Here is a 22,699-nt window from a genome sequence, read left to right on the forward strand (position 1 = left end):
AATTTTCGATATTGCTATGGACTTGAATGCTACTGAAATGTGTTTTTCAAAACATCTGAAAATCTTACCCAATATTTTCAAATGCCTCCAAAAACTAGAAACATGAGTTGAAGGATAGTTTTACAAGCCTCTCTAGTTTCCTGACTCATGAAGGGAACAGGCTTCAGGAGCAACTGCGATTAGGTATTGATTTAATATATAAGGCCTCTATTTCTGAAAGGTTTGATTCAACATCTTATGATACATATATCTTTGATGCATAGGGGGAAGTTTTGGCATTGCTGAAGTGAATGGAACATTTTCATTATTTTCAATAAGATCAGAACTCCAGTTGCATTTGGAACTTTCAATAATTTCTAAACTGGTTAGGAGTATGAGCAACTGTTACTTGTGGACCCTCTTTGAAATTCTTCCATTTTGAAACTCAAGTTCAAGAAATAAGGCTACTATGTTGTTTCTTATTTATGTTGTTAATTGTTTATGAACTTTCATTTAGTAGTGAAATATTTTAACATCATTTATTACAAGTCATACAGCAAACTAACGTTAAGACCAGAAGTCTGATTTTGGGAGTTACGTTTGAATACACAGCTCCTGCTTACCAGAACATTACAAATCACCTTCTGATGTAATGTAATTCAATACATTGTTCATCTAACTTCTCATATTGAGTGTAATATACTACTGGCATAAACTGGGCAGTTTCTTGAAGAAAAATGAGTAACTAAAGAGGAAAATTATGATAACTTAAAAAAACCCAAAGAAACAAACAAAAAAATCAACACAAAATGCAAACAACCAAAAACAATGTCAAAAATTAAACTGTATTTCAATCTAAAATTCTGTCAGACACAACTGCTTTAGCAACACAAACTAGGATCTGTATTTTTCTATTAAAATTCTCTGCAAATACAGCTTTTCCTTAATTTTTCTCCTTTTATTATGTACAGGACAGCATATACAAAACTCAAATTCCTTGAGGTTTGAGATTACTTTATAAAAGAATTTAATAGCAAATTTAGAAAAGGCAGCTGGAAACAGAAGCAGCAAAAGCTGACAGAAGTAAGATGAGAAGATTAAGCAACCATTTAAATTACTCGAGTGCAACTTGCTGTTTCCAAATGATTTTAAATTATCTATAATGTATAAGCTTTCCATTATTTCACTTCATCATTATTTTAATTGCTAAGAAGATCTTTTACACACATGAAAAAAAAGAAACAGAAGAGAAGCACAGTGGGTTAAAGCAGAATTCCCTCACTTTACACTCTTCCCATTTCTTTTCACACAATGAAAAGGGGCTTTAAAAATGTTTCATTTCTTGTTGTATCCCTCACCACTTTATCAACTCTTTTTGCTGGTAAATTTTCAATGTAGATTTTAAAAAAATACAGGTCACAAGCGAGGAAATGCTCAACTGACAAAAATTAATAGTCTGAAAGTAAGATTGTAATTCTGAAAACCTTTCAGTGGAAAGGAAGGACATGGATCAGTGACACCAGTCTTCTCTATCTACTCTGCTGTTGCCCCTACACATGGCTGTATCATTAGGCAAGCAAGTGTGCTTAAATTCCCAGCTCCGTCTTAGCTCTGACTGTGGGCTATTTTTTCATGTCTATGTTATGATACTTTTGCTTATAACCAAGTGTACTACATTAATATCCAATGAAGGATATAAAGTTTATTGAGAATAGTGGTGATCAAAGAAACCTGTTCCAAGAAAGGTTATAAACAATGGAGTACAAAATGTAAATGTCAAGTGAATGTCCGTCTAGAGGTTTCCTGAACATGGATGGATATAAGTTCCAATTTTTAATTGAATTTTAAATTTAACTAAAACCTTTCAGAGACTTAACCAAACAGTTCTAAAATAGGCAGTAGGCTTTGACAGAAAAGATTTATAAAGGCAGAGAAAGGAGAACTTCTTTCAAGTCACTAGTGATGAGAAAACAAGAGCTGGAAAGCTGTCCCAGATACCCAGGACTTCAGATGAGGAAGTGGAAAGGTAAGAGTACAGACTGGCAAAAGACCTATCTCTGAGGTACTGGAAAGAGAAAGCTGAAATCTCTAAAGAAGAAACCTTGCTGTTGAGATGCGAGCCATTTGTGTTGTAATTTTGAAATGGCAAGCACTGCCAACGGGAACGTCTGTCAGCTTTCAGCATCCAGCGAGTCTGAGGGGGACCCTGTGTCTCTGGCAACGATGAACACAAGTTTTCAAAGACTGGCCTAATGCTTCCTGGCATTTTACAACAAACACCAGCATGTAGCAGTTTTTCCCTCTTGTATTTTTTAACTTTATGCAAGTGGCAGCTTATAAAAGCCCCTGAACAGAGTCACAACAGTTTCCACATTTTACCCGCCACCCAGCACCTGAGTGGGCCCTGCCAGGACTGAGAATCCCCTTCCACGACGGCTACGTCGGATCTTCCAACTCGCCGGCAGCCCGAGCGGAGACAAAGGAAAGCCGTACGAAGGCCGGGAGAAGACCGCCCTCAGGGCCGGCAGACCTGTACAGACATGGCCGACAGCGGGCATCGCCGACCCACTGTAAGCCGCATGGACAGGCCAGCGGCTCCCGACCGAGGGGACACTGTATCCTCCCCCCTCCCTCTGCTGCCACTGACCCCTCCGCCAGCACTGCCCACTCCGCCTCTCTCCAGCCCCACTCTCATGGGCCGGCGGGAAAAGCGCCCTCCTCGTTCTCCTCAGTGCGCATGCTCGCTCGGCAGGGCGGGATAGGTGGCCGGCGCCGCTGGTGCGCGTGCGCGGACCGCGGGGGCACGCTGGGGGCAGGGGAGGCGGCGCGGCAGGCGCACCGCGCGAGAGGAAGTGGGGTTGGCCGCGGGTGGTGTTTGCATCGCGCTCGGAGACAGGTACCGGTAGGCCTACGGCCTCCCTCCGCGACCTTTTGTACCTTCCGTAGGGTTGAGGGGAATGGGCGGGCTCCTTAGCTGTGGAAGACGGGTGTCTAGGTCCAGCAGTCCGGAGACACCGCCGTCTCTACCTGGCCTCTGGGCTGCCACCGTCCCGGCGGGGCAGGGTCTGTGCCGTTGCTTTGTGCCGTCCTGGCACTTTACTAGGCTTTGCTTTCACCGTGAGACCTGCAGTTGCCTCTCACCATCCTTCTCTTCCTGAGGTACCCTGCACACGGCCTCTGATCGAGTCCTTGCTTTGACAAGCACTGCTTTTAGGGATTATAAGGCCTTCCTTGTCTTTTTTTTTTTTTTTCCCTCATTTCTGTGTTGGAACTGAGTACACTGGAAAAAAAGACTTTGTTGCTAATATGCCTATGCTAATACATCCAAGCTCTTGGTTTTAAAGATCAGAGCTTTTTGCAATTGCTGAATTGACTCTGAAGTTATTAGAGTTCAGGATGGATCTGTTTTCTAGCCATATTTTCCCGAGGTCTGTTTTGCAGTAGGTAGCTGTTTTCTAAATATTGTTGAGATAAATGCAGTATAAGAATCCCTTTTTTTCTAGTACCATTTGATTATGGCCTCTTCTTCACGATATCAGATTGTCAGGTTCTTCATACCACCTTATTTGGCAGTGTGAAGCTCAAAAATTAAAACCTTTAAAACTCACATAGAGCCACTGTTTGATTCTATAAGTACATAAGACTTTGGGTGTATACTTGAACACTGAAGTTACCAGGCTCTTGAAGCTTGTATCTAGGGTGTGCTGCACCTAAAAGGAAATGCTAATTATTTTGCTTTCTGTGTGAACTGAATCGTTTTCTGTTGTACTGTAGTTTAAGATGATTTTCATGGTTTTGGAATGCATGTTAATATTCTGTAGGCAATTCAGACAGAACTAGTGGGTTGTAGTATGTTGTTCCACTGTCAGAAATTTGAGGTCTAGAAAATCAGCAGGTAGAAAATCAAGGATAGGGTAGAGGAGCACATGAAAGTTCAACCCATAGCCATTCCTCAGTGTTCATATTTCAGTTATTTAAGCAAGTGATACATATCCTGTTCTCTTCTAAGGTGTTAATTCTGGCTTCTCGTAAAATACATGTCCTTTCATATAATTCTTTGCTTGTTAAAAGTAAGTTTTTTGTTCACTTTCTGCCCACCTTTTTGTCACTTTTTCTTCTGGAAGACAAAAGATGTTTCTGTTTACTGCCATTATACTCTGTGTGCATGTTGTGTGTCAGTCCTGTTCCAGGGAATGTCTCATGGTCTGCCTACCTTTCTTGTTTTTTTTTTTTCACCACCCGTCATTGTAAATAGCTCTCTTTAGCCCCTTACAGACTTTTTGAGCATCAGACTGGGTTGAAATGATCCTTGTCAGTGTTACCAAGTCAGCCTTTTGAGAAGAACAATGATACTTACCAAACTTATTTTCCCTTAGCTGCTGCCATTCAGGAGAGTTGTGGACACCAAGGAAAGCACTAAAAATATCTTCATGTTGATTCAGGAAGCCAGTGCTATATCAGTTTGTATTTGAAATTTGCTTTTATAGCTCTTAGAGCTAGACACACTCATATTTTTTGTTTCTTTAATTTCAGTGTACAGGAACCTGGTAGTTTCAGAGGTTAGAATTTAAGATACTTGACTATAGTTTATTATTTACAGAAGATCTGAAAAAAAAAACAATAATATTGTTTTCAGCTTGAATGTTATTTATGTAAACATCCTCAACTGTAAGAGTATACAATAAAAGTAATTAATATGAGTGGATTCCACTGCCTCAGCTTAAATATGGCTCCTCTTTGGAAATTTTGCTGTGTACATTTGAAGGCACATGTAGAATATTTGAACTAAATGGCAAAGGCTCCTTTTAAATTAAAGCAAGAGAGCTGTAGAGTTTGTAGATAGTCATCAAAGAGAGATGAGTTTGTAAACCTCGGTTCCTGTCTTTAACAATGACGTTTGAATTGTAACAAAATGCATCTTACTGTTACACATCTTTGCAGGGAAGAAATACTCAGAAAAATCTATTTAATTGCTCAAGTACCATAACAGAGAAAAAAAAAAAGTGTTAATCCATTATGTTGTACGTCTCCCTAGCTCATTATAGTGCTGCTGGATGAAGATCAATATTGCTGATTAACTTTGAAGTTGACTGTTTGTAGGTGGACTTGTTCACATTCTCAGTCTGCTAGTATGAACTGAAAAGCTTTGTAAGACTTCTAATTGCTCTTTTCACTAGAGGCTTGAAATACTCTAGTGAGGACAGCCCACCACAATGGCACAGACAGAAGATAGAGAAGATAGAACTCCTGTCCAATACTTCTAGCATCTCCCATGTGAGGTTATGGCTGGACGGAAAACTGTCATAGATGTTGACACTTCACCCTTGATTAATGTGTTGTGGCCCTTCCTTCTTCTCTCTCCCCTACTCCCTCTGCCCCACCCCCCAAAAAAAAAAAAAAAAAAAAAAAAAATTGAAAACTAAACTGGTCAAAAGCAGATAAACATTGCTGTTGAGTTTTGTGCATATTATTATGTCTTTTATTATGTCTTTCTAGCATCTTGTTATGAAGGAGAAGGATATTGAAATGCAAATTGTCTTACAAGGAAACAGCTGAATATAGAAACCCATTCTGTACATAAAATACTTACATAGTTTACATTACCCTTTACATATATGAAGTAATACACTATTAATGAGCAAATCTTTGTCTCTTCCTGCCATTCTTGTTATTAAGAGATGAGGACAATGCCTCTATGATTTTTAGTCTTGTATAAGTAAACTTTCTTATTATGAACTAGATAGATAAATACTCCACTTCTGAATAAATTGCAATTTCTATTAACTCTTGATTTGAACAAGATAATTACCTTCAGGAGCCTCTCATTTTTGTTTAGAGAAAACAGCTATGCCTGTTCTGTTGCTGAAGATGGTTAATGGAGTAGCTGAGACGTCACTACCAAGCCATATTCAGAAGGAGAATTTGAATAATTTGCGAGAAGGTGTTGATTATACCAACAAATACTTTCAGGTAACTTATCAATAAAAGAATTTTGGCTTGTGGTGTGAAATCTTTGTATTCCAACTCACCTGCTGACTTGCTGTATCTGTGTCTCTGTGCATCTGTTGCGTATCTTAAAACATCGCAAAATTATGACCTCATTCTACTTTGTTGCATGTTAGTATTGACTTCACTGGTTCACAGTTCTGCTCTTCCTTTTACATTGTTAGATTTAATCATTACAAGATATTTTCTTAGTCTAAAATGTGTGGACCCATTTAAAAACAATATGCAGAGGTCTGAGCTGAAAATGGATGGGTTGGGGGAAATTCAGTGGTTATTTATTTGGAAAAAATAGTAATATGCACCATCATCCTGTTAAAAGGTCAGATTTCAGACTAACTTCTAAAGCAGTTTTCCTTTCTTGTATGAAGCAATGCAATACCCAGTTTCATGAAAATATGGCTCTGTAGCAATTGCCTGCATCAAGATACAATTATTTTTCTTATCATTACCAAGTATGCTTTTATGCTTTACAATAGTCCCGCATACATTTCAGTTTGGAAGTACAGCTCTAGTGTACTGGCAAAATGCAGAAATATTTTTTTCATCTCTAACACAAGTATAGTCTATAAAATGCAGTCTTAGTTCTTAAGGGTTTTCTAGCCTGCTTAATTTTTTGGTGAATTGTTCTGAAAATCCTTTTTTAATAATCTCTGATGCTTAATTCTTGAAAATTCTTTAAAAAAATACAAGCTGAACTGGCCTACTGATTTTCTGTATCAAAAAGCATTTTTCTTCCCCAGCTGTGTATTCTCTGTTCCAGCTCTGGTGCTTAACTGGGTCTGTGATTGAGTCCATTCATGAAAAATAAACTGGCAGAACACTGTCCATATTGATGTGGAGAGGGTAGTTTGCTGCTGCAGTCACTCTGTCCTGGTTCATTATGGTGTCAGAGATTGCCAGGAATAGTGCAGTTAGGTAAAGTGAAGGAGAGCAAAACTGCCTTTTTTGGAAGTAGGCAGCAGTGGTGTGACAGGAGGTGATTTGATTAGAGTGATTCAGCTTCCCTAAGGTCTTGTCAAAGAACAAATGGAAACATCAATAACCAATGCTGCTAGTAAACAGGGCTTTTATTCCATAGGGTGTAGTTTTCTGTCCCATTCACCTGCAGGGAATATAGGCCTTCCTGCTTTTAAGAGCTATGTCTGTAAGCATCCCTCACATGGATTTTCCTTTGTTCACAGAAGAAATAGTGAAGCATACCAAAATGGATTATAAATCAGAAAATGTTTCTGCCAAAATAAAGGTTTTCATTAGGAAAGCAGAGCAATTATTACCAGACTGATGTAAAGCATACATGCTGTGTTATTGCTGATGGCTGAAAGAGAAAGCATGTAGACTCTCTCAAGCTTTTGCTTTGTGTTAAGAGAACTTCATGCTGTGGCTGACATGGATTAGTAGGTGACTAAAACAGCTTGGCGTAAAAACAGTGCAAGTGGAGAGCAGATAAGGCTAGTGCTAATGCACCATTACATATGTAGGAAAATCCAGTTCTGCAGGCTAAGCTTGAAGCGAACCTTAAAATTCACTGATGTTAGGTTATCTGAGGGGTGGCACAGCACATTGTCGCTCTAGATCTGCCAAAATGGGGATCAGGTTCTTTGCAGAGGGAGGAAGGGAAGAGACAGATTTTTATGAAATGTGTTCTGGAAAAAAGCAGCAAGTACCATCCAGAATGCTTCTGCTTGGCTTGTGTGTCTCAGTCCTTTCATTCTTCTGAAATGTTTTTTTTTGTTGTTTTCTGTCATTCCTCTGAACAAATTTTAACTTATATTTGTGGGAACACAGTGTAAGCAATGTGCATGCATCCTCAGTCATGATGTCCATCAACTGAAATTGATGCCATCTCCCACTAATTTAATCATCTTCCAAATTTTACTGTGGCAATGCTGAACCAAATCTGTAAATCAGCTGCCAAATCAGTTTTTGGAGCAGACAGGAGTGAAGCTGCAGCATGAAGGAGATAGATTCACTAGAAGAATTGCACATTGGTTTAGGGTAGGTGTAGTATATAGAATGGGGTTTGGAAGAAGTTTGTCTATGGGTTCTGTAATCAGTGCAGGATTTGTAGAGGAAGATTGAATTTGAGGAGGTCTTGCTAAGGCTGGTTTTGTTGAAGTTTGGAGCTGTCGTGGTATCCGCAACATGCACTTCAACTTGTAAGAGAGAAGCAACAATATACTGATATGAAATAGTTAATGTTGGTTTAGCAAGATTTGATGGCATGTTACACTTGATTGTTTACTGCATAGAGGGCAGGGTCAGATACACCTGTCAGGGAGACCTTCCCATTAAGTCGTGAGATTCAGAAAGGTTTAATAAGTGTTACTAATATTTAAGTCAAGCTTTGCACTGAATGCATGTACTGTAAAACGGTTATGATTTACCTGACTAGTCTCTTAATGTTGTTTTTGTGCATTTATGCATAGAATACCTCTGCTGTCTCTTTAGAAGAAACTTTTTATTTATGTGCTGTTTGTGTACCTCTCCTTAAGCTAAAGTCTGTTTTCAAATTTTTGTGTTTTATATTATTAAAACTATTTCTATGTTGTTACCCTTGAGAAGGATACAGTGCTTTGTCTGTCATACTGTGAAAGAATGCATTTGACTTTTACTATGGTTGAAGGAGAACCTTTTTTGATGAGTTACCATATTTCTAACAAAACATGTTCATTCCAAAGAGAAATTAACATCAGTGAAGTCATGGGTTTGTGATTTTTTGCTTATTTGTAACTTAAAATTCAATATAGAGTATTTTTACATAATTAATAGAACCTTTAAATCTTTTAGATTGCTTGTATTATTGACAAATTAATAGGTCACTACATACTCAAAACTTTGTAATACTGTCTTCCCAGATGTACAGATTTCTTTTTCCGCAAATTACTATTTATCTTCATATACATCTTTTTATCTCTTGACTATGATTTTGTTGTGATATTTATGTTGTAATCCTTTACCTTTGGAAAAATTACCGTGTCTTTTAAGATTTTTATCACTCTACCTCTTTAGCTGCCTTTCAGATTTTGTGCTATAACTGCAATTGCAGCTGATGAGGTCCTTTTTTAGCTGCTGTTTCATTATTTAGTGTAAGCTTATGATCTAGTCAGTATCTTCTAAGTAGTATTGACATGTAATATTTACTTCATTATATCCCAAGAATACTGCTTTTCAATGATGTCTTCAGCAGTTTTTATTTTTTTAAAGAATACAGTTCTACCTTTTTTAAGCTTACAGATGTTTCAGCTGTTACCAGTGTTTCAGTAACTTAGAGGCGTGTACTCTTAGTTCACAATATTTATTTTCCTTTTTTTACTTTCTAGGGAATAGTTACACTTTCCTACCCATTAACGAAACTTGCAGATGGGACAGACTTTTTCAAGGTTGTTCTACAAGGTACTACATTTAAGTGTAGATTTAATTTTTTTTTTTTTGTTGAGCATCTTCACACTTTTTGGACATGCTATTACGTCACTAATACTTGTCTCTCTAGGGTACAGTAAAATGTTATTTAAAGTGCTCTTTTAAAGTGCACTTTCTCTACAAAAAGTTTTTTAAATTTATGCCGTGTATGTTAGTGGACATATTACAAACTGTGTTTCAGTAGACTTCTTGTTGCAGAATCCTTCAAAATACTTTCCTGGAAATGCATTAGCTATGTGTACAGGTTTAGTAGTGTATTTTTAAACTGCTTATCATAAAGAAGGACTAAGAAAAATATTTAATAGCTACCAGATAATATACATTATTTATACTATGTAAGTGCTCATTTACGATAGGTCAGTATGTTGATTAGAAGCAAAATATTTGTATTTAACTCTGTTTAAGCAGTTAGAAATGAAATTTCAATTGATTATTCAGGTATTTCAATGTCAGTAGACACTTCTTCACACAGAGGGTGATTGCCTATTGGAACGCCCAGGGAGGTGGTGGAGTCACCATCACGGAGACGTTCAAGAGAAGACTGAATGAGGCACTTAGTGCCATGGTCTAGTTGATTGCTTAGGACTGGGTGATTGGTTGGACTGGATGATCTTAGAGGTCTCTTCCAACTTGGTTGATTCTATGATTCATACATCAAAATAATTAAGTTGTTCATCATGTAATAAATGATACTAAAAAATTAATATGTCCCTTCTTAAGTGTGAAGCTCATCACCCCCTCAAGGCAGGAAGGAGGAAGATGTCATTAGCAGTCTGTTGGATTCAAGGAATTTTCCATTTCCTTCCCTTTCCTTGCACTGGTTAGAGAATCATGATTTGTTCCCTTTGAACCTTCCCGATTCTATGATCCAACAGTCAGCTGGGTTATGCAGATCCTATCTGCTGATACTGCTTGTGACTGGTGTTCGCAGAGGTGAACAAAGCTGATGGGACCTGGGTCACTTTTGATGTTGGCTTCACAATTTCCAAAGAGATAAAAAACTTCCTTGAGCCTTGGTGATTTCACATAACTGTTCAGAGGGACCTAGAGTTTCTGCCCTTTCTCCACAGCCTCAAAAAATGTTTGCTCGGAACAATAAAATTGCTTCAGTTTTCCTGGAAGGTGAACACGTGTTTCTTGGGATGGCTACAGTTTATGTAGTTTTACAATATGATCTGTGTTAAAACATAAAATGTGACTGGATAGTATATTCATTCTGCTCCCCATCCCTATCTTCCAGCTCGGGGGGCTGGGTATCCATCAAACAATGGTCTTGCTACTAAAGATTGAGGCAAAGAAGGTATGGAGTACCTCAGCCTTTTCCTCATCCTCGACTACTGTTCCCCTCTGCATCCAACAAAGGGCAGAAATTTTCCTGAATCCTCCTTTTGTTGCTACTGTATTTGTAGAAGCTTTTCTTACTGCCTTTAACAGCTGAAACCAGAGTAATTTCTGGTTGGGCTTTGGCCCTCCTAATTTTTTTCTGTGTAGCCTCATGACAACTTTGTAGTTGTGATTGGCCTGTGCCATCTTTCAAAGATCCCAGACTCCTTTTTTACCCTGAGTTTCAACTGAATGTCTCTATGTAGCTTGGCTGGTCTTCTTGCCTGCCAACTTGTCTTTCAGCACATGGGGATGGCCTTTTCCTGCACCTTTAAGATTTCCCTCTTGAATAGTGTTCAGCCGTGCTGGACTTCTTGGCTCCTCAGGACTGCCTCCCAAAGGACTTTATCAGCCAGTCTCCAAAACAGGCCAAAGTCTGCCTGCTGGAAGTCCAAGGTGGCAGTTCTGCTGACCCTTCTCTTCTCCAGCAACTGAGAACTCTTTATCATTTTGTGATCATTGTGCCTAAGATAGTCCCAAATCACTACATCACCCACACGCCCTGTTCACAAACAGCAGGTTCAGCAGGGTACCTTTGCTAGTTGGCTCTCATACCACCTGTGTCAGGAAGTTACCCTCCACACACTCTAGGAACCTCTAGGCCAGCAATCATGAGACTTCTCCCAGATGCCTAAAGAATATTTTACTGTCTTTTAATTCTGGTTGGGTGGTCTATAACAGATTCCCACCACACTATCTGCCTTGTTGGCCTTCCTGTTTTTTATCCATAAACACTCATCACTGTCATCACCATCATTAAGATCAAGACAATGAAAATGCTGTTTTGTTTTGGAGAATTTATGGTAACTGGAATCGCTTTGATTTTTCCCTTCTAGATTTGAGTAACTCATGTTCACGGATCAACAGCATCAATGTTTTAATGTATGGAAAAATGGCAGAGGATTGTTCAAAAGTTCTACACCGTGAGGTAACATTTATTTATTTATTCCTATTTTAGATGCTGATTTCTACAAATGTATGTTTAATTCTTATCATGTCTTTTTATAACTATCACCAAAACTACAAATACTCTATTTGATGAGTTCAAATCTATCAATAAGAACTAGAAAAAAATGAAAAGTATTTGTTTGTGTAAATTCTTTTTAACAATGATATTGAAATAAAACAATTCATTTTGCCAGTGCTTTTTACCTAGCAAGTAAAGGATCAATAATATGGATGATAGAGAAGTCATCCATTTTTGTTTGTAATTTCAGTGTGTATTGCCATTTAATAAGGTATATTTTAAATAATTTTAATTCTAAAAGACATTTATACTATATATTTTTTAGGAGGAAAGAATTATTTCAAAACTACACATACAATTTTCTTTATCAGTTTTATTTCCTTTATTCTTCAGAGATACAAGCTCAGTTTTATTAGCTCCAGGCTAAAGGACATTGGCAAGTCAGTCTGATTTCATGAGGCAGAGTGTTACAACTAAGGAAGGAAAACAGCTGAAAAAAACTACATCATCTTAATATTTTTGTTAGATTCCCTGACAGATTGCTGACATTTCAATATTTAGTCATATTTTAAATTAATTCATGTGCAATACATTATTGCCTCATCTTAGGGCTTTTTCATTTGTACTACAAACTCACACTAAATCATAGCGTGATTCAGGCTGGAAAAGACCTTTAAAAATCGTCTATTTCCAACTTACTGCCATGGACAGGTCCCATCTGACACTACATCAGCTTGCTCAAAAATCCCATCCAGCCTAACTGAACACTCTCAACTATGGGACATCCACAGCTTCTTTGAGCAGCATGTTCTAGTGTCTCATTACCACCCACATAAAGAATTTCTTCCTTGTGTCCGTTTTATACCTACCCTCTTTCAATTAAAACCATCGCCCTGTGTTCTGTCACTGCTGGCTTTGCTAAAAAGTCTTTCTCCATCAAAATGATGGAAATTTTAGTGTTGAAATACGGCTCCATTCTTATGTTTTTAGATATATTTGTTATGCACAAAAGTTAAAGGCTTTCTCAAATATGGAGAACTTCAGTTGGATTAGTACACCTGTACTCTGATGATCTGTATGTGTAGAAAAAGGGTAAAATTATAGCAGACCTTAGGACATGACATTAAATTAATACTTGAAGTCCAAGTTGCTTTGAATTTATGGGATGTGCATATTCTTTTTATGCAATTCTGCCTGAGATTAAATAATGACTTCTGATTGATTCCTGTATTTTTTTATTTAAAAAAAATATTTTTATTTAACCTTTAATATTTCTTAAGAGTCATCTTTCTGTTTGTTTCATCTTGCTCTGAGTTGTATCAGCTTAAAGGATGCATGCATCAGTTCATGAGATATATGGGACTAAAGCTGCTAATTTCAAGAATTACACATAGTTACAGCTGAGGCACTTTGATAATGTATAGTAATCTTTACAGTTTTTTACAATTGTGTATTCATAAATATTCAGATACTGAAAACCCTGGAATCTCTGTTTTCAACATTGTTTATCTGACTACATTAATAAGAGTTTGATGAATATGTATAGATGAGAGAAGGAACTGAATGTTTAATTATTGCTTTTATCATGTAGACAGTCCTCAAACAGCAGGTGACATGATGACTGCGTGTTCAAATGAGTATAAAAAAGTATTTTGTTAAAGAAAAAAATCCACTTCCTGGATGAAGGAGAGAATGCCTGGAGGAGGGTAAACTCTCCACTGGTCAGTGAAGACTGGGTCAAGGATCAGTTACATAAACTGAATATTCATGAGTCCATGGGCCCTCAGGAGATGCACCCAAGAGAGTTGAGAGAACTGGCTGATGTTGTTACTCTTAACACTGTCCATCATTTTTGCAAAATTGTGGTAACAGGAGAGGTGTCTGAGGACTGGAGGAAAGCCAATGTCACTCCAGTCTTCAAAAAGGGCAAGGAGGTTCCAGGAAAGTACAGACCAGTTAGCCTCACCTCCATCCCTGGAAAAATGATGGAGCGGCTCTTTCTGGAGGTCATCTCTAGGCACTTGGAAGAGAAGATGATGATCAAGAGTAGTCAGCATGGATTTACCAAGGGGAAATCATGATTGACTAATCTGATAGCATTCTGTGATGTCGTAACTGAGTGGGTAGATGCAGGGAGACCAGTGGATGTGGTCTACCTTGACCTTACCAAGGCTTGTAACACTGTCTCACAGTTAACAAACCTGAGCATATACCTGTTCTTTCTACCTGTAAAACTAGCTTTTGAGATTAGTGATTTTTTTTTTTTCCTTTTTGAATTTGCACATCCTTTCACAGGTGTTTTCTGAATGTCATGTTATGCGTTGCATATTACATGGGAGTAATAATCAGTGATGTAATATTATTCACAAACATTTCCATTTACTGTGAGCCCATGTAAAAGCTTGAGTCTGTATAAATTTGAAGTTCCTTCTGACACAGGAGAATGAGACAAGTCAAGTCAGCTGTACAGAGCTCTAATCCTGACTCAGCAACCAAGTCCCAGAATCTTGTGCAGTCTGCAATCTAATAAAATGCTGAAATGGGAATAATATATAGCAAGAGATAGACTTTTAGATGAAGGTTGATTCCATTGTTGAAGGAACACCATGTTTAGCATCAGCAACAGTAAAAGGAAAGACACATGCTTACACCTGGTTTCTGCAAAATAGCAAAGTTTCCTGAAGGTTGTGTTTGTATCTGGAAAAAATCAAACAACTTTAATGTATGATAACAGGATGGTGTATGCCAAGTGCAAGGAATATTGAGTTGTCTAATTATTTTGAGCCATTTTGACTTAAACTTATCTCTGACTAGGGCTTACATTTAGGTGACTTAAATATTATCTTTTAGGCAGGGTATACATTGTGGTCCTATTTACAGCACATTTTGTTGTGTATTAATCTGTGATGAAACTTATGTTTTTTGCAAGTTTTTTGTTTGGTTGTTTTTTGAGTTTGTTTTTTTTTTTCTTTTCAAATCCTGTAATAGCTAAATATGTCACTGTCACTTAAGCTAGCAGCCTTTCTTTTTCTTGCACAAAACATGAAGATTTTGGATCTAAACCGTTTAGAGTAACATTGTCAGATTGCTGAAATGGCAAAAAAAGAGCAATCATAGTCCCATATTTGGCTAAATCTGTCAACTTTAATCAGAAAAATCTTGTATTTGTTATAATCAAAAAAACACATGAACAAAAGTAATTTGGTAAAAGCTATGGAATTGCTTTTGGTAAAAGGTCAAATAGAAATAGGTTTCTGAGTTTAATAGATTTATTGGAATGGATCACACTGTTAGAGCCCTGCTATACAGTTCTGGTACCAAAGGAGCTGGCTCTGAAGGAGCTTCCCACCATTGCTTTTGTTTGGTCTAAATCTATTTTCTGTTTCTAGTTTTTTAGTTGGTAAGGTTGCTACTAAATATGTGAGCTGCTTGCAGGGACTTAAATTGTTTACCCCTTATGTCATCCACTTCTTTGTGGTCTCCGAGAAACTCATAACAAAGTGAAAGTGCAGTTGCAAATGCTTCCTGTGCCAGAATCTCAAGAGTGATGCCAAGAGAAGTTTGTAATGTCTCTTGTGATACCAGAAGCATACCTATTGAGTGAACCTACCTATTTGACCCATACGGAAGAAACTGGAAAATGTCAATCAAACCAAACCAGAAAATACCTACAAGGAGAGTGTCTTCAAAGTGCATCTGTAACTCAGTAAGATCTGAGAATGAGTGTTTTGTCACTGCGGCTCTGATTTGTGATTCCTTTTCTAGCTTAGTTAAGCTTACCTGGAAAGGAGTTGACCTTCGTTATATTCAAAAGGGATTGTTTATTTTGCTTTATTCAGTGTGACTCTTTCCTCTGGTCCTTGTCAAAGGGAGCACTCAGTAGCATCAAGAATGTGACAATTTTAGTGGAATTACTGGCATTGGTTGAAAATATTCATTCCATGGGTAGAAGAACTAAACACAGAAAATTAAAGGCAGTATTTAGAATTTGTTCTGAATCTTGGAATCTTGAATGTTTTAATGCTTTAGGGTGAAATATCACATCACACATTCTTAAAATAGGGTATGTGATACAGCTGTGTAATTGTCTGTTTATCACCCTGTCCCCACAGGACAACTTTGCAGTTGCAGGATTTAAATTGGTAAAATCGCCTACAGCGGCAGAGGATGGTAGGCACGATTGCCATCTGGAGGTGTCTGAAGATGCTGGATCAGCTGTTTATGTACGTGGGTACCCAACACTTTCTTGCCTGTAGGTGGGGGAGGATGGTTCGGATGTGGAACGAAACTAAGGTTTCAAAACGTTTGTTGGACACTTTCAGTGGGGTATTTCTAATATTTCTTATGGAAGTTATCCCAATAGTTATGGGCATCTGGTAAGAAAGTGTTGCATTTTTTTTATCGCTGTAATTGTCTGCTTCTATTAAAGAGAAGGATGATAGCATTGAACTGAACTCTCACTGACAGTGCTACAAACTTCATTCTGTAGTCAGTGAAAAGGAAAGGGCACTTTCACTGAAGAACAATAATGCATTGTACTATATGGTGATTCCTTTAAGCCTATCCATAAGTTTTAGACACCTTTAGAAATAATTATGAAAACTTAAACACAAAATCACATATAAAGGGGACTTAATAAAATAAATGTGTGCCAGTGTCAAGATTTGAACTTTTATCTGTGCAACTGTTGTCTGATAATAATTTTAAATTTAAGAAAACACTTTTTTTTAATTTCAGAAAGGCTTTTTTTTGACAGAATTGACCTCTATAGATAGTTAAAACTTGTCAGGCAGCTTAATGAGAACCAAAAGTAATTACACTTACAGTGCAGACTGTTTCATGACATTACAAACAGATAATGATATATAGGTAGAAAAAGTATGTTTCATGGGAGATAATAGACAGCAAAACTGTGCCCTGACTATGAGCAAATGTGTCTAAACTAACCACACTTAAATTCTAAGTACTGCATAAGGCATGCAGCTGAGTTATGGCAGGACCTCATGAGACAAGGAAATCCCTAGGAAGATGTGCAACTCGCTGAATGTCTGGGATGTGCTGAGGAGGTGCCTGTCTTATTGTTGACCACAGAATGGAACTTGTGGCACTTAATTTACTGACATGTTTAAAATTAATGGATATGATGCAAATTTTTTGTGCTTCACTTTCTCAATTGTTCCTGTTCACTTGACTATTTAAATAAACAAATGGAAGCAATGCTAGCTTCAGGAATGCAGTTGAGTGTGGAGAGCAAAAACAGATTCCCTAGCAGAGGCAAAGCACAACTATGACATAGGACCCTGTGTCTGGTAGACAAGCTACGGTGTTGCATTAGGATGGCAGGTGAGCCCTGGATTTCTCATTATAAGGTATGTGCTAGCATTATGTCAAATCACCACATTTAGTTCTTCAAAAGACCTTACACTGAAGGTAAGTCTGGCTTATAAGTATGGCTCTACCACCTTAGGAACCATCTTGAAATCCAATATATCCCATTCAGGTGCGTTTGCCTCGACAACTTTTTTTTTAAATTTTTCCCCAAAGGAGAGTAACAAGTCACTGAAAGTAGATCTAGTAGATCTGCTTTAACTATTGGCATGTACAAAGCCTAAACCTGTTTGAGTTCTTTGCTAAGGAAGCACAGTTCTGAATTTGTGACCTCCAACTTTCAAATGCTGCTCTGATAGTATGACCTGACATGCTCAACTATGCATTTCTGCTTTAGAACACGTATCTGTTATTTGCAGTAGTTTTTGTCTGTGTGTAATTGGAGTAATTTTTTCTTTTTTTACTTTTTTTTTTTACAATTGTACTAATTTCAGAGCTGATTCACATAACAAAAATGTCTATAGTATTCTTTTGTACTTGCATATAGCATTTTATTTGCTTTCAAGCTACCAAATTTTGTTTTATTTGTAATGCTTTCAATTTTGTAATTGGAGAGTTTTTGTTTTTTTATTTTCTCCTCAGATTTATGCAAACTCAAAAAGAATTGCTGCTTCAGAAACCTTATCTATGGTGAGTGTTTATTTGGAATGTCTTTAAACCATGTGAAACTAACTGCATGTAAATAAGAATGTGTGAAATTCTTTTTCTTTCCTGTTTATTTTACTTCTATACTAGCATCCCAGCAGTCATTTGTTTAGCTTTTAATTTTGCAAATAATGTGCCTGGAAAGCAGAATAAAGTATGAAGAAGTAGTACAGTTCCCATTTTGATCTCAAAATAGGCTGTGTTGGCTTAGGAAAGAAAGAAGATTGTATGCTTGTGCTTAAAAAAGGTAGAAATATGAGTCTTCCTTTGTTTTAAAATCAGACTTCATGTACTGGTTGTAAATTTTCTTTCGATTACCATTTCAATTAAGCCTTTATAGTTCTAGCAGGAGATAGTATATTAAAGGCACAGAAATTGGTATATGAAATTTTACTGTTCTTTATACTAAGGTTAAAGATTGAGTACTGAAGATGATACAACTTGACTTCATGTTAATTTTATGAAGAGTTTTACCTTTTGTCCCCCCTAATATAGTAATTGAAAATCACGAGTTTCAGTCAGTTTGGCAGAACTTGTATCCTTTAAAAGAGACTAATTAGTGTATAATGTGACCTTAACATGCAAGAAGGGTAGTCCTTCAACAGCAGAAGGAAGTCTGTAAGTGTGCTATTTTAATAGGAACACCTACTCAGTGGCTGTGAGAGGTAAAACACACTCCCCACCGAAGCAGTGATTCTGTTCAGTGACACTGCCAGTAAGAACTACAAAATTATTTACGTATGTGCTTTAAAAGGCTCTTGAATGGGTATGTTAAAATCGATGAGTAAAAAATCATTTTACATCGTTTTTTATTATAATGACTTTTATTCACCTGTTCCATGTATTGAAACTTACTTAAACTGACTGGTTAGTTTATTGCAAGGAAGATGCAGTCCACAAAAAGAAATGGAAATAAGTCTTATGTGCCGTATTCAGTAACCTGTGAACATATATATGTATGTATTTTTAGAAAGTCTAAGGTGAGTAAGATAGATAACTTTTTAAATATTAAATAAAAGAGATCTAAGGGTGAATGATGTTAAAAGACAATGTTCTGGGTGAATATTTGAATGAATTTTTTCTTCTCCCCTAATTTTTTTCTTCTGCTCCTTTCCAGTCTGTTGCACCAAAATATGCATATACTTCTCTAAATCAGCTTAAAGATGGAACTATAGTGAATTTGTATGGTGTTGTGAAATTCTTCAAGCCTCCATATGTAAGCAAAGGAACTGGTATGTGCTGTATTCAAGAAATTTAAAATTTCCTCCACCAAATAGAACTGTTCATTAAAAATCAACCAGAACAACAAATTCAGGTGATTCTTTAACCATGGTTCTCAACTAGCATCAAGGAAACAGGACAACCAATAGGCAAGGGATATCAGAGTCAGTTTAGGCAGACTGGTAGAGATATCAAATGAAGAAAGTATTTATCAAGCTAATGTTATCAGTACAAAACAGGGAAAAGAGGGGGAAAAAAAAGGTACAAAAGCCCTGCACCTGTTCTGGTGGGAAAGGATTTTTGTGTAACTGTGTGCTATAAATACAGTGTCAGCATATTTATTACTTTTAGAAGCTATGCAATGATTGAATAATTTTTTTCTCTGTCAGTTGAGCATTTATTTTCCTAGAAAACAGTACTTGTTTTGCTAGGTGATTGGACTATTTCACTAGGTGCTCAGTGAGCTCACAGTTAGGTGATATCCTTGCTCAGTTCATTTACACAATAGAATTTGACTCAGAATTAATAAAATTATTTTCTTATTATAAATATACGATGCATTTTAAGGTTGTTGTTGTTTCTTCCCCTTCTAAATGTATTTCTAATTGAACAAAAAGAAAAACAGATTGTGATGGTGACTCAGTTTGGGGAATCAAAGTAAATTTAAACACCACCACCAGTTTACCAATCAAATCAGAGTGGAACAATCATAAATGCAACCAAATCCTAAAAATACCTTCCCCCCACACCTCCCTTCTTGGGTCAGCTCTGTTCCCTATTTTCTCTGCCTTCCCCACAGCAGAGTGGGGGTGGGAGTTGTAGTTGCTTCTTCACATGCTTTCTGTGACACTCCTTCCACCCCAGGGGAAGGACACCTCCAACTCTTCCTCTGCTCCAGCATATTATCCCTCCCATGGGAGACAGTCCACATACTTCTTCTATGTGAATCCATCCCACAGGCTGCAGCTCTCCATGAATTGTTCTACTGGATATCACTTCTGTGGGGTGAGTTCTCCCATAGACAGACTGTTCCAGTGCAGACATTCCTTGGAGTCATGGCCTTATATGGATGCAGCCACCTGCTCAGCATGGGGTCTTCCACAAGCTGCAGGTGGATATCTGCTCCACTGTTAATCTCCATGGGCTGCAGTGTCAACCTGCCGTGTTACTATGGGTCTCAAGGGAATTTCTGCTTGGGTGCACCCTGTTGCCTCCTTCTTCACTGATCTTGGTGTCTGCAGGGTGTTTTTTGTGTCCCACACCTCTCCACAAAAGCTTCCCAGCAGTTTTTTCCCCCCTCTTAAATAGGTTTATTACAGTAATGCTGACTTGACTTGGCTTGGCCAGTGGCTGGTCCAGCTTGTAGCCAGAGGAGCTACTGTAGAAACTTCTCATGGGAGCCACCCCTGTAGCACCTTCCATGCTACCAAAACTCCACCAGACAAACCAAACACATATTGTAGCACAGCAAAAATGGCGAAGTACAAATTCCAATTGTTTTATGTTATGAATGTTAGAACACAATAGATGTTCTTAGATGTAAATGATGAAAAATGGTTAAGTGAAAATATCTGCAAGAATACAGTACATCTAGACTAGAAACAGAAAAACATTCTGGCATCTAATTAGAAACACAGAAATTCGTAAAATACTAAATTAAGTGTGTGTGTGTGCTTGCTGTGTGTATAGCAAATCAAATCATGCTGCTAGCTTAGAAATAATAGTGAATTATTCTGGCTGTAGAGTTGAATACTTACAGAACTGTCGTGTGATTTAACTATGGGTAATACTTAAATTGTGCTTAGTATTTAAAACATTTTAATTCAGAGAAAGACTCCAGAAAGACCTCTTCAATGGTCAGAGGTGGATTCTTGGATAGTAATAAATGAACTACAAAGAAGGATTTTGGGGCTGCCAGGCATTGAGAATGGATCAAAAAATGGGGAAGCAAACTGTACGGGGTGCAGGTACCCAAGTGTTAGTAGCAGAGGGCTGCTGGGCTGTCCTGTGCTGGACACAAATGGTTCCAGCTGACTCCTGCCAGGCACAGCTGGGCCCTTTATCAAAGCTGGTGGCACCTCTGAGAAAACAAAATTAAGAAAGGGTGGAACACTGCATGGAAGTGAGGAGTAAAGAATAAAAGTATGTGAGAAACAGCCCTATGACACCAAGGTCAGAGAGTCCACAGGGGAGGAGATGCTCCATGTGCTGGAGTATAGGGAGGAGACCTCAGATGAGCAGGTTGATCTACACTGCAACCTGTGGAGGACTCACACTTGTGCAGGGTTATCCCAAAGAGCCGAAGCCTATGGAAAGACCTACTCTAGAAAAGATGAAAAAATGTGAGAAGAAAGGAGCAGGAGAGAAGAGGAGCTGTTGTGGACTGACTTCAACACCCCACTCTCCATCCTCCCCAGTGCTGCTCAAGGGAAAAAGAGGGGAGGTAGAGATGTTGGCAATGAAGAAGTGAAGATGACCCTAGGAAAAAGGAGTGGAAAGGAAGGGTATTTTAGTCTTTGTTGCTCACCATACTACCCTATTTTTATTGGCAAGAAATTAATCTTCCCTAGGTTGAGTCTGTTTTGCCTATGATAGTAACTGATAAGAGGTCTCCTTGTCTTTATCTCAACCCATGAACTTACCCACCTTATTTTCTCCGCTGTCCTGTTGAGAGGCAGTAAGAGAGCAGCTGGGTGGATGCCTGACAGCCAGCCAAGGTCAACTCAGCACCGCTGGTGGAGTTCTCCAGGTTTTTGAGACTTCCCTGTTCTTCATAGTATAACAAAATCTTGTAAAGTTTCCTTTGAAGATAGGAATCATAGAATCAGAGAATCAGTCAGGGTTGGAAGGGACCACAAGGGTCATCTAGTTCCAACCCCCCTGCCATGGGCAGGGACACCTCACGCTAGATCAGGCTGACCAGAGTCTCATCCAGCCTGGCCTTAAACACCTCCAGGGATGGGGCCCCAACCACCTCCCTGGACAACCCATTCCAGGGTCTCACCACTCTCATGGTGAAGAACTTCTTTCTTACGTCCAGTCTGAATCTCCCCACTTCCAGCTTTATTCCATTCCCCCTAGTCCTATCACTACCTGATATCCTAAAAAGTCTCTCCCCAGCTTTCTTGTAGGCCCCCTTCAGATACTGGAGAATGAATAATCTCTAGCTTAAAAAGAAGAACAATAATAACACATAGTCTTTCTGCTTTTTTGAAGGACCAAATTAAAAAGCTTACAAAACACTTCCTTTGGGTGGGGGATCTCATCTGTAAAAAATTGTAAAGGTGCAAATATAATTTAGACCTGTACAGAGCAGAGAAACAGTATTTTACTTTTAGTGTAAAAGCTTGATAAATTACTTCAATATGGATTTAATCTATTTGATCTGCCCAGGCAGCCCACGACATCTGCCTGTCAGTATAGTAAGCTTCTCAAAATCTTTGTTTTGTGGTAGTGTCTGATGATTACTTGCTTGTGCTAGACTTGTTCAAATTTTATCAGTCTTACACTATATAGTATTTAGATAACAGAATGCATACGTTTTTATTTGAAAAGTTTGGCTCACTGATTTCTCAGCCTGCAATTGCAATAGATTACTAAGTTGTGTTTATATGCAACTGAAAAGATAGTTTTGTCTGTACTACTTCAGGATATTGACAGTGGTGAATGGAGGTACTATCCTCTTGAAAA

At 38.0% G+C, this 22,699-nt stretch overlaps 1 protein-coding gene across 1 annotated transcript in view; it reads left to right on the forward strand.

Annotated features, from left to right (window-relative positions):
* Nucleotides 1-2,847: 2,847 nt before the first annotated feature.
* Nucleotides 2,848-22,699, forward strand: part of POT1 (protection of telomeres 1) — a 59,855-nt gene continuing 40,003 nt past the window's right edge. The window contains exons 1-8 of the mRNA XM_054399523.1: nucleotides 2,848-2,875; nucleotides 5,816-5,949; nucleotides 9,306-9,378; nucleotides 11,625-11,725; nucleotides 13,953-13,970; nucleotides 15,868-15,978; nucleotides 17,726-17,773; nucleotides 18,906-19,020. Coding sequence (XP_054255498.1) covers nucleotides 5,827-5,949; nucleotides 9,306-9,378; nucleotides 11,625-11,725; nucleotides 13,953-13,970; nucleotides 15,868-15,978; nucleotides 17,726-17,773; nucleotides 18,906-19,020 — 589 coding nt within the window. The 5' untranslated portion in view covers nucleotides 2,848-2,875; nucleotides 5,816-5,826. The remainder of the gene's footprint in view (nucleotides 2,876-5,815; nucleotides 5,950-9,305; nucleotides 9,379-11,624; nucleotides 11,726-13,952; nucleotides 13,971-15,867; nucleotides 15,979-17,725; nucleotides 17,774-18,905; nucleotides 19,021-22,699) is intronic.

This window comes from Indicator indicator, chromosome 3 (assembly GCF_027791375.1).
Source record: "Indicator indicator isolate 239-I01 chromosome 3, UM_Iind_1.1, whole genome shotgun sequence".
Lineage (NCBI taxonomy): Eukaryota > Metazoa > Chordata > Aves > Piciformes > Indicatoridae > Indicator > Indicator indicator.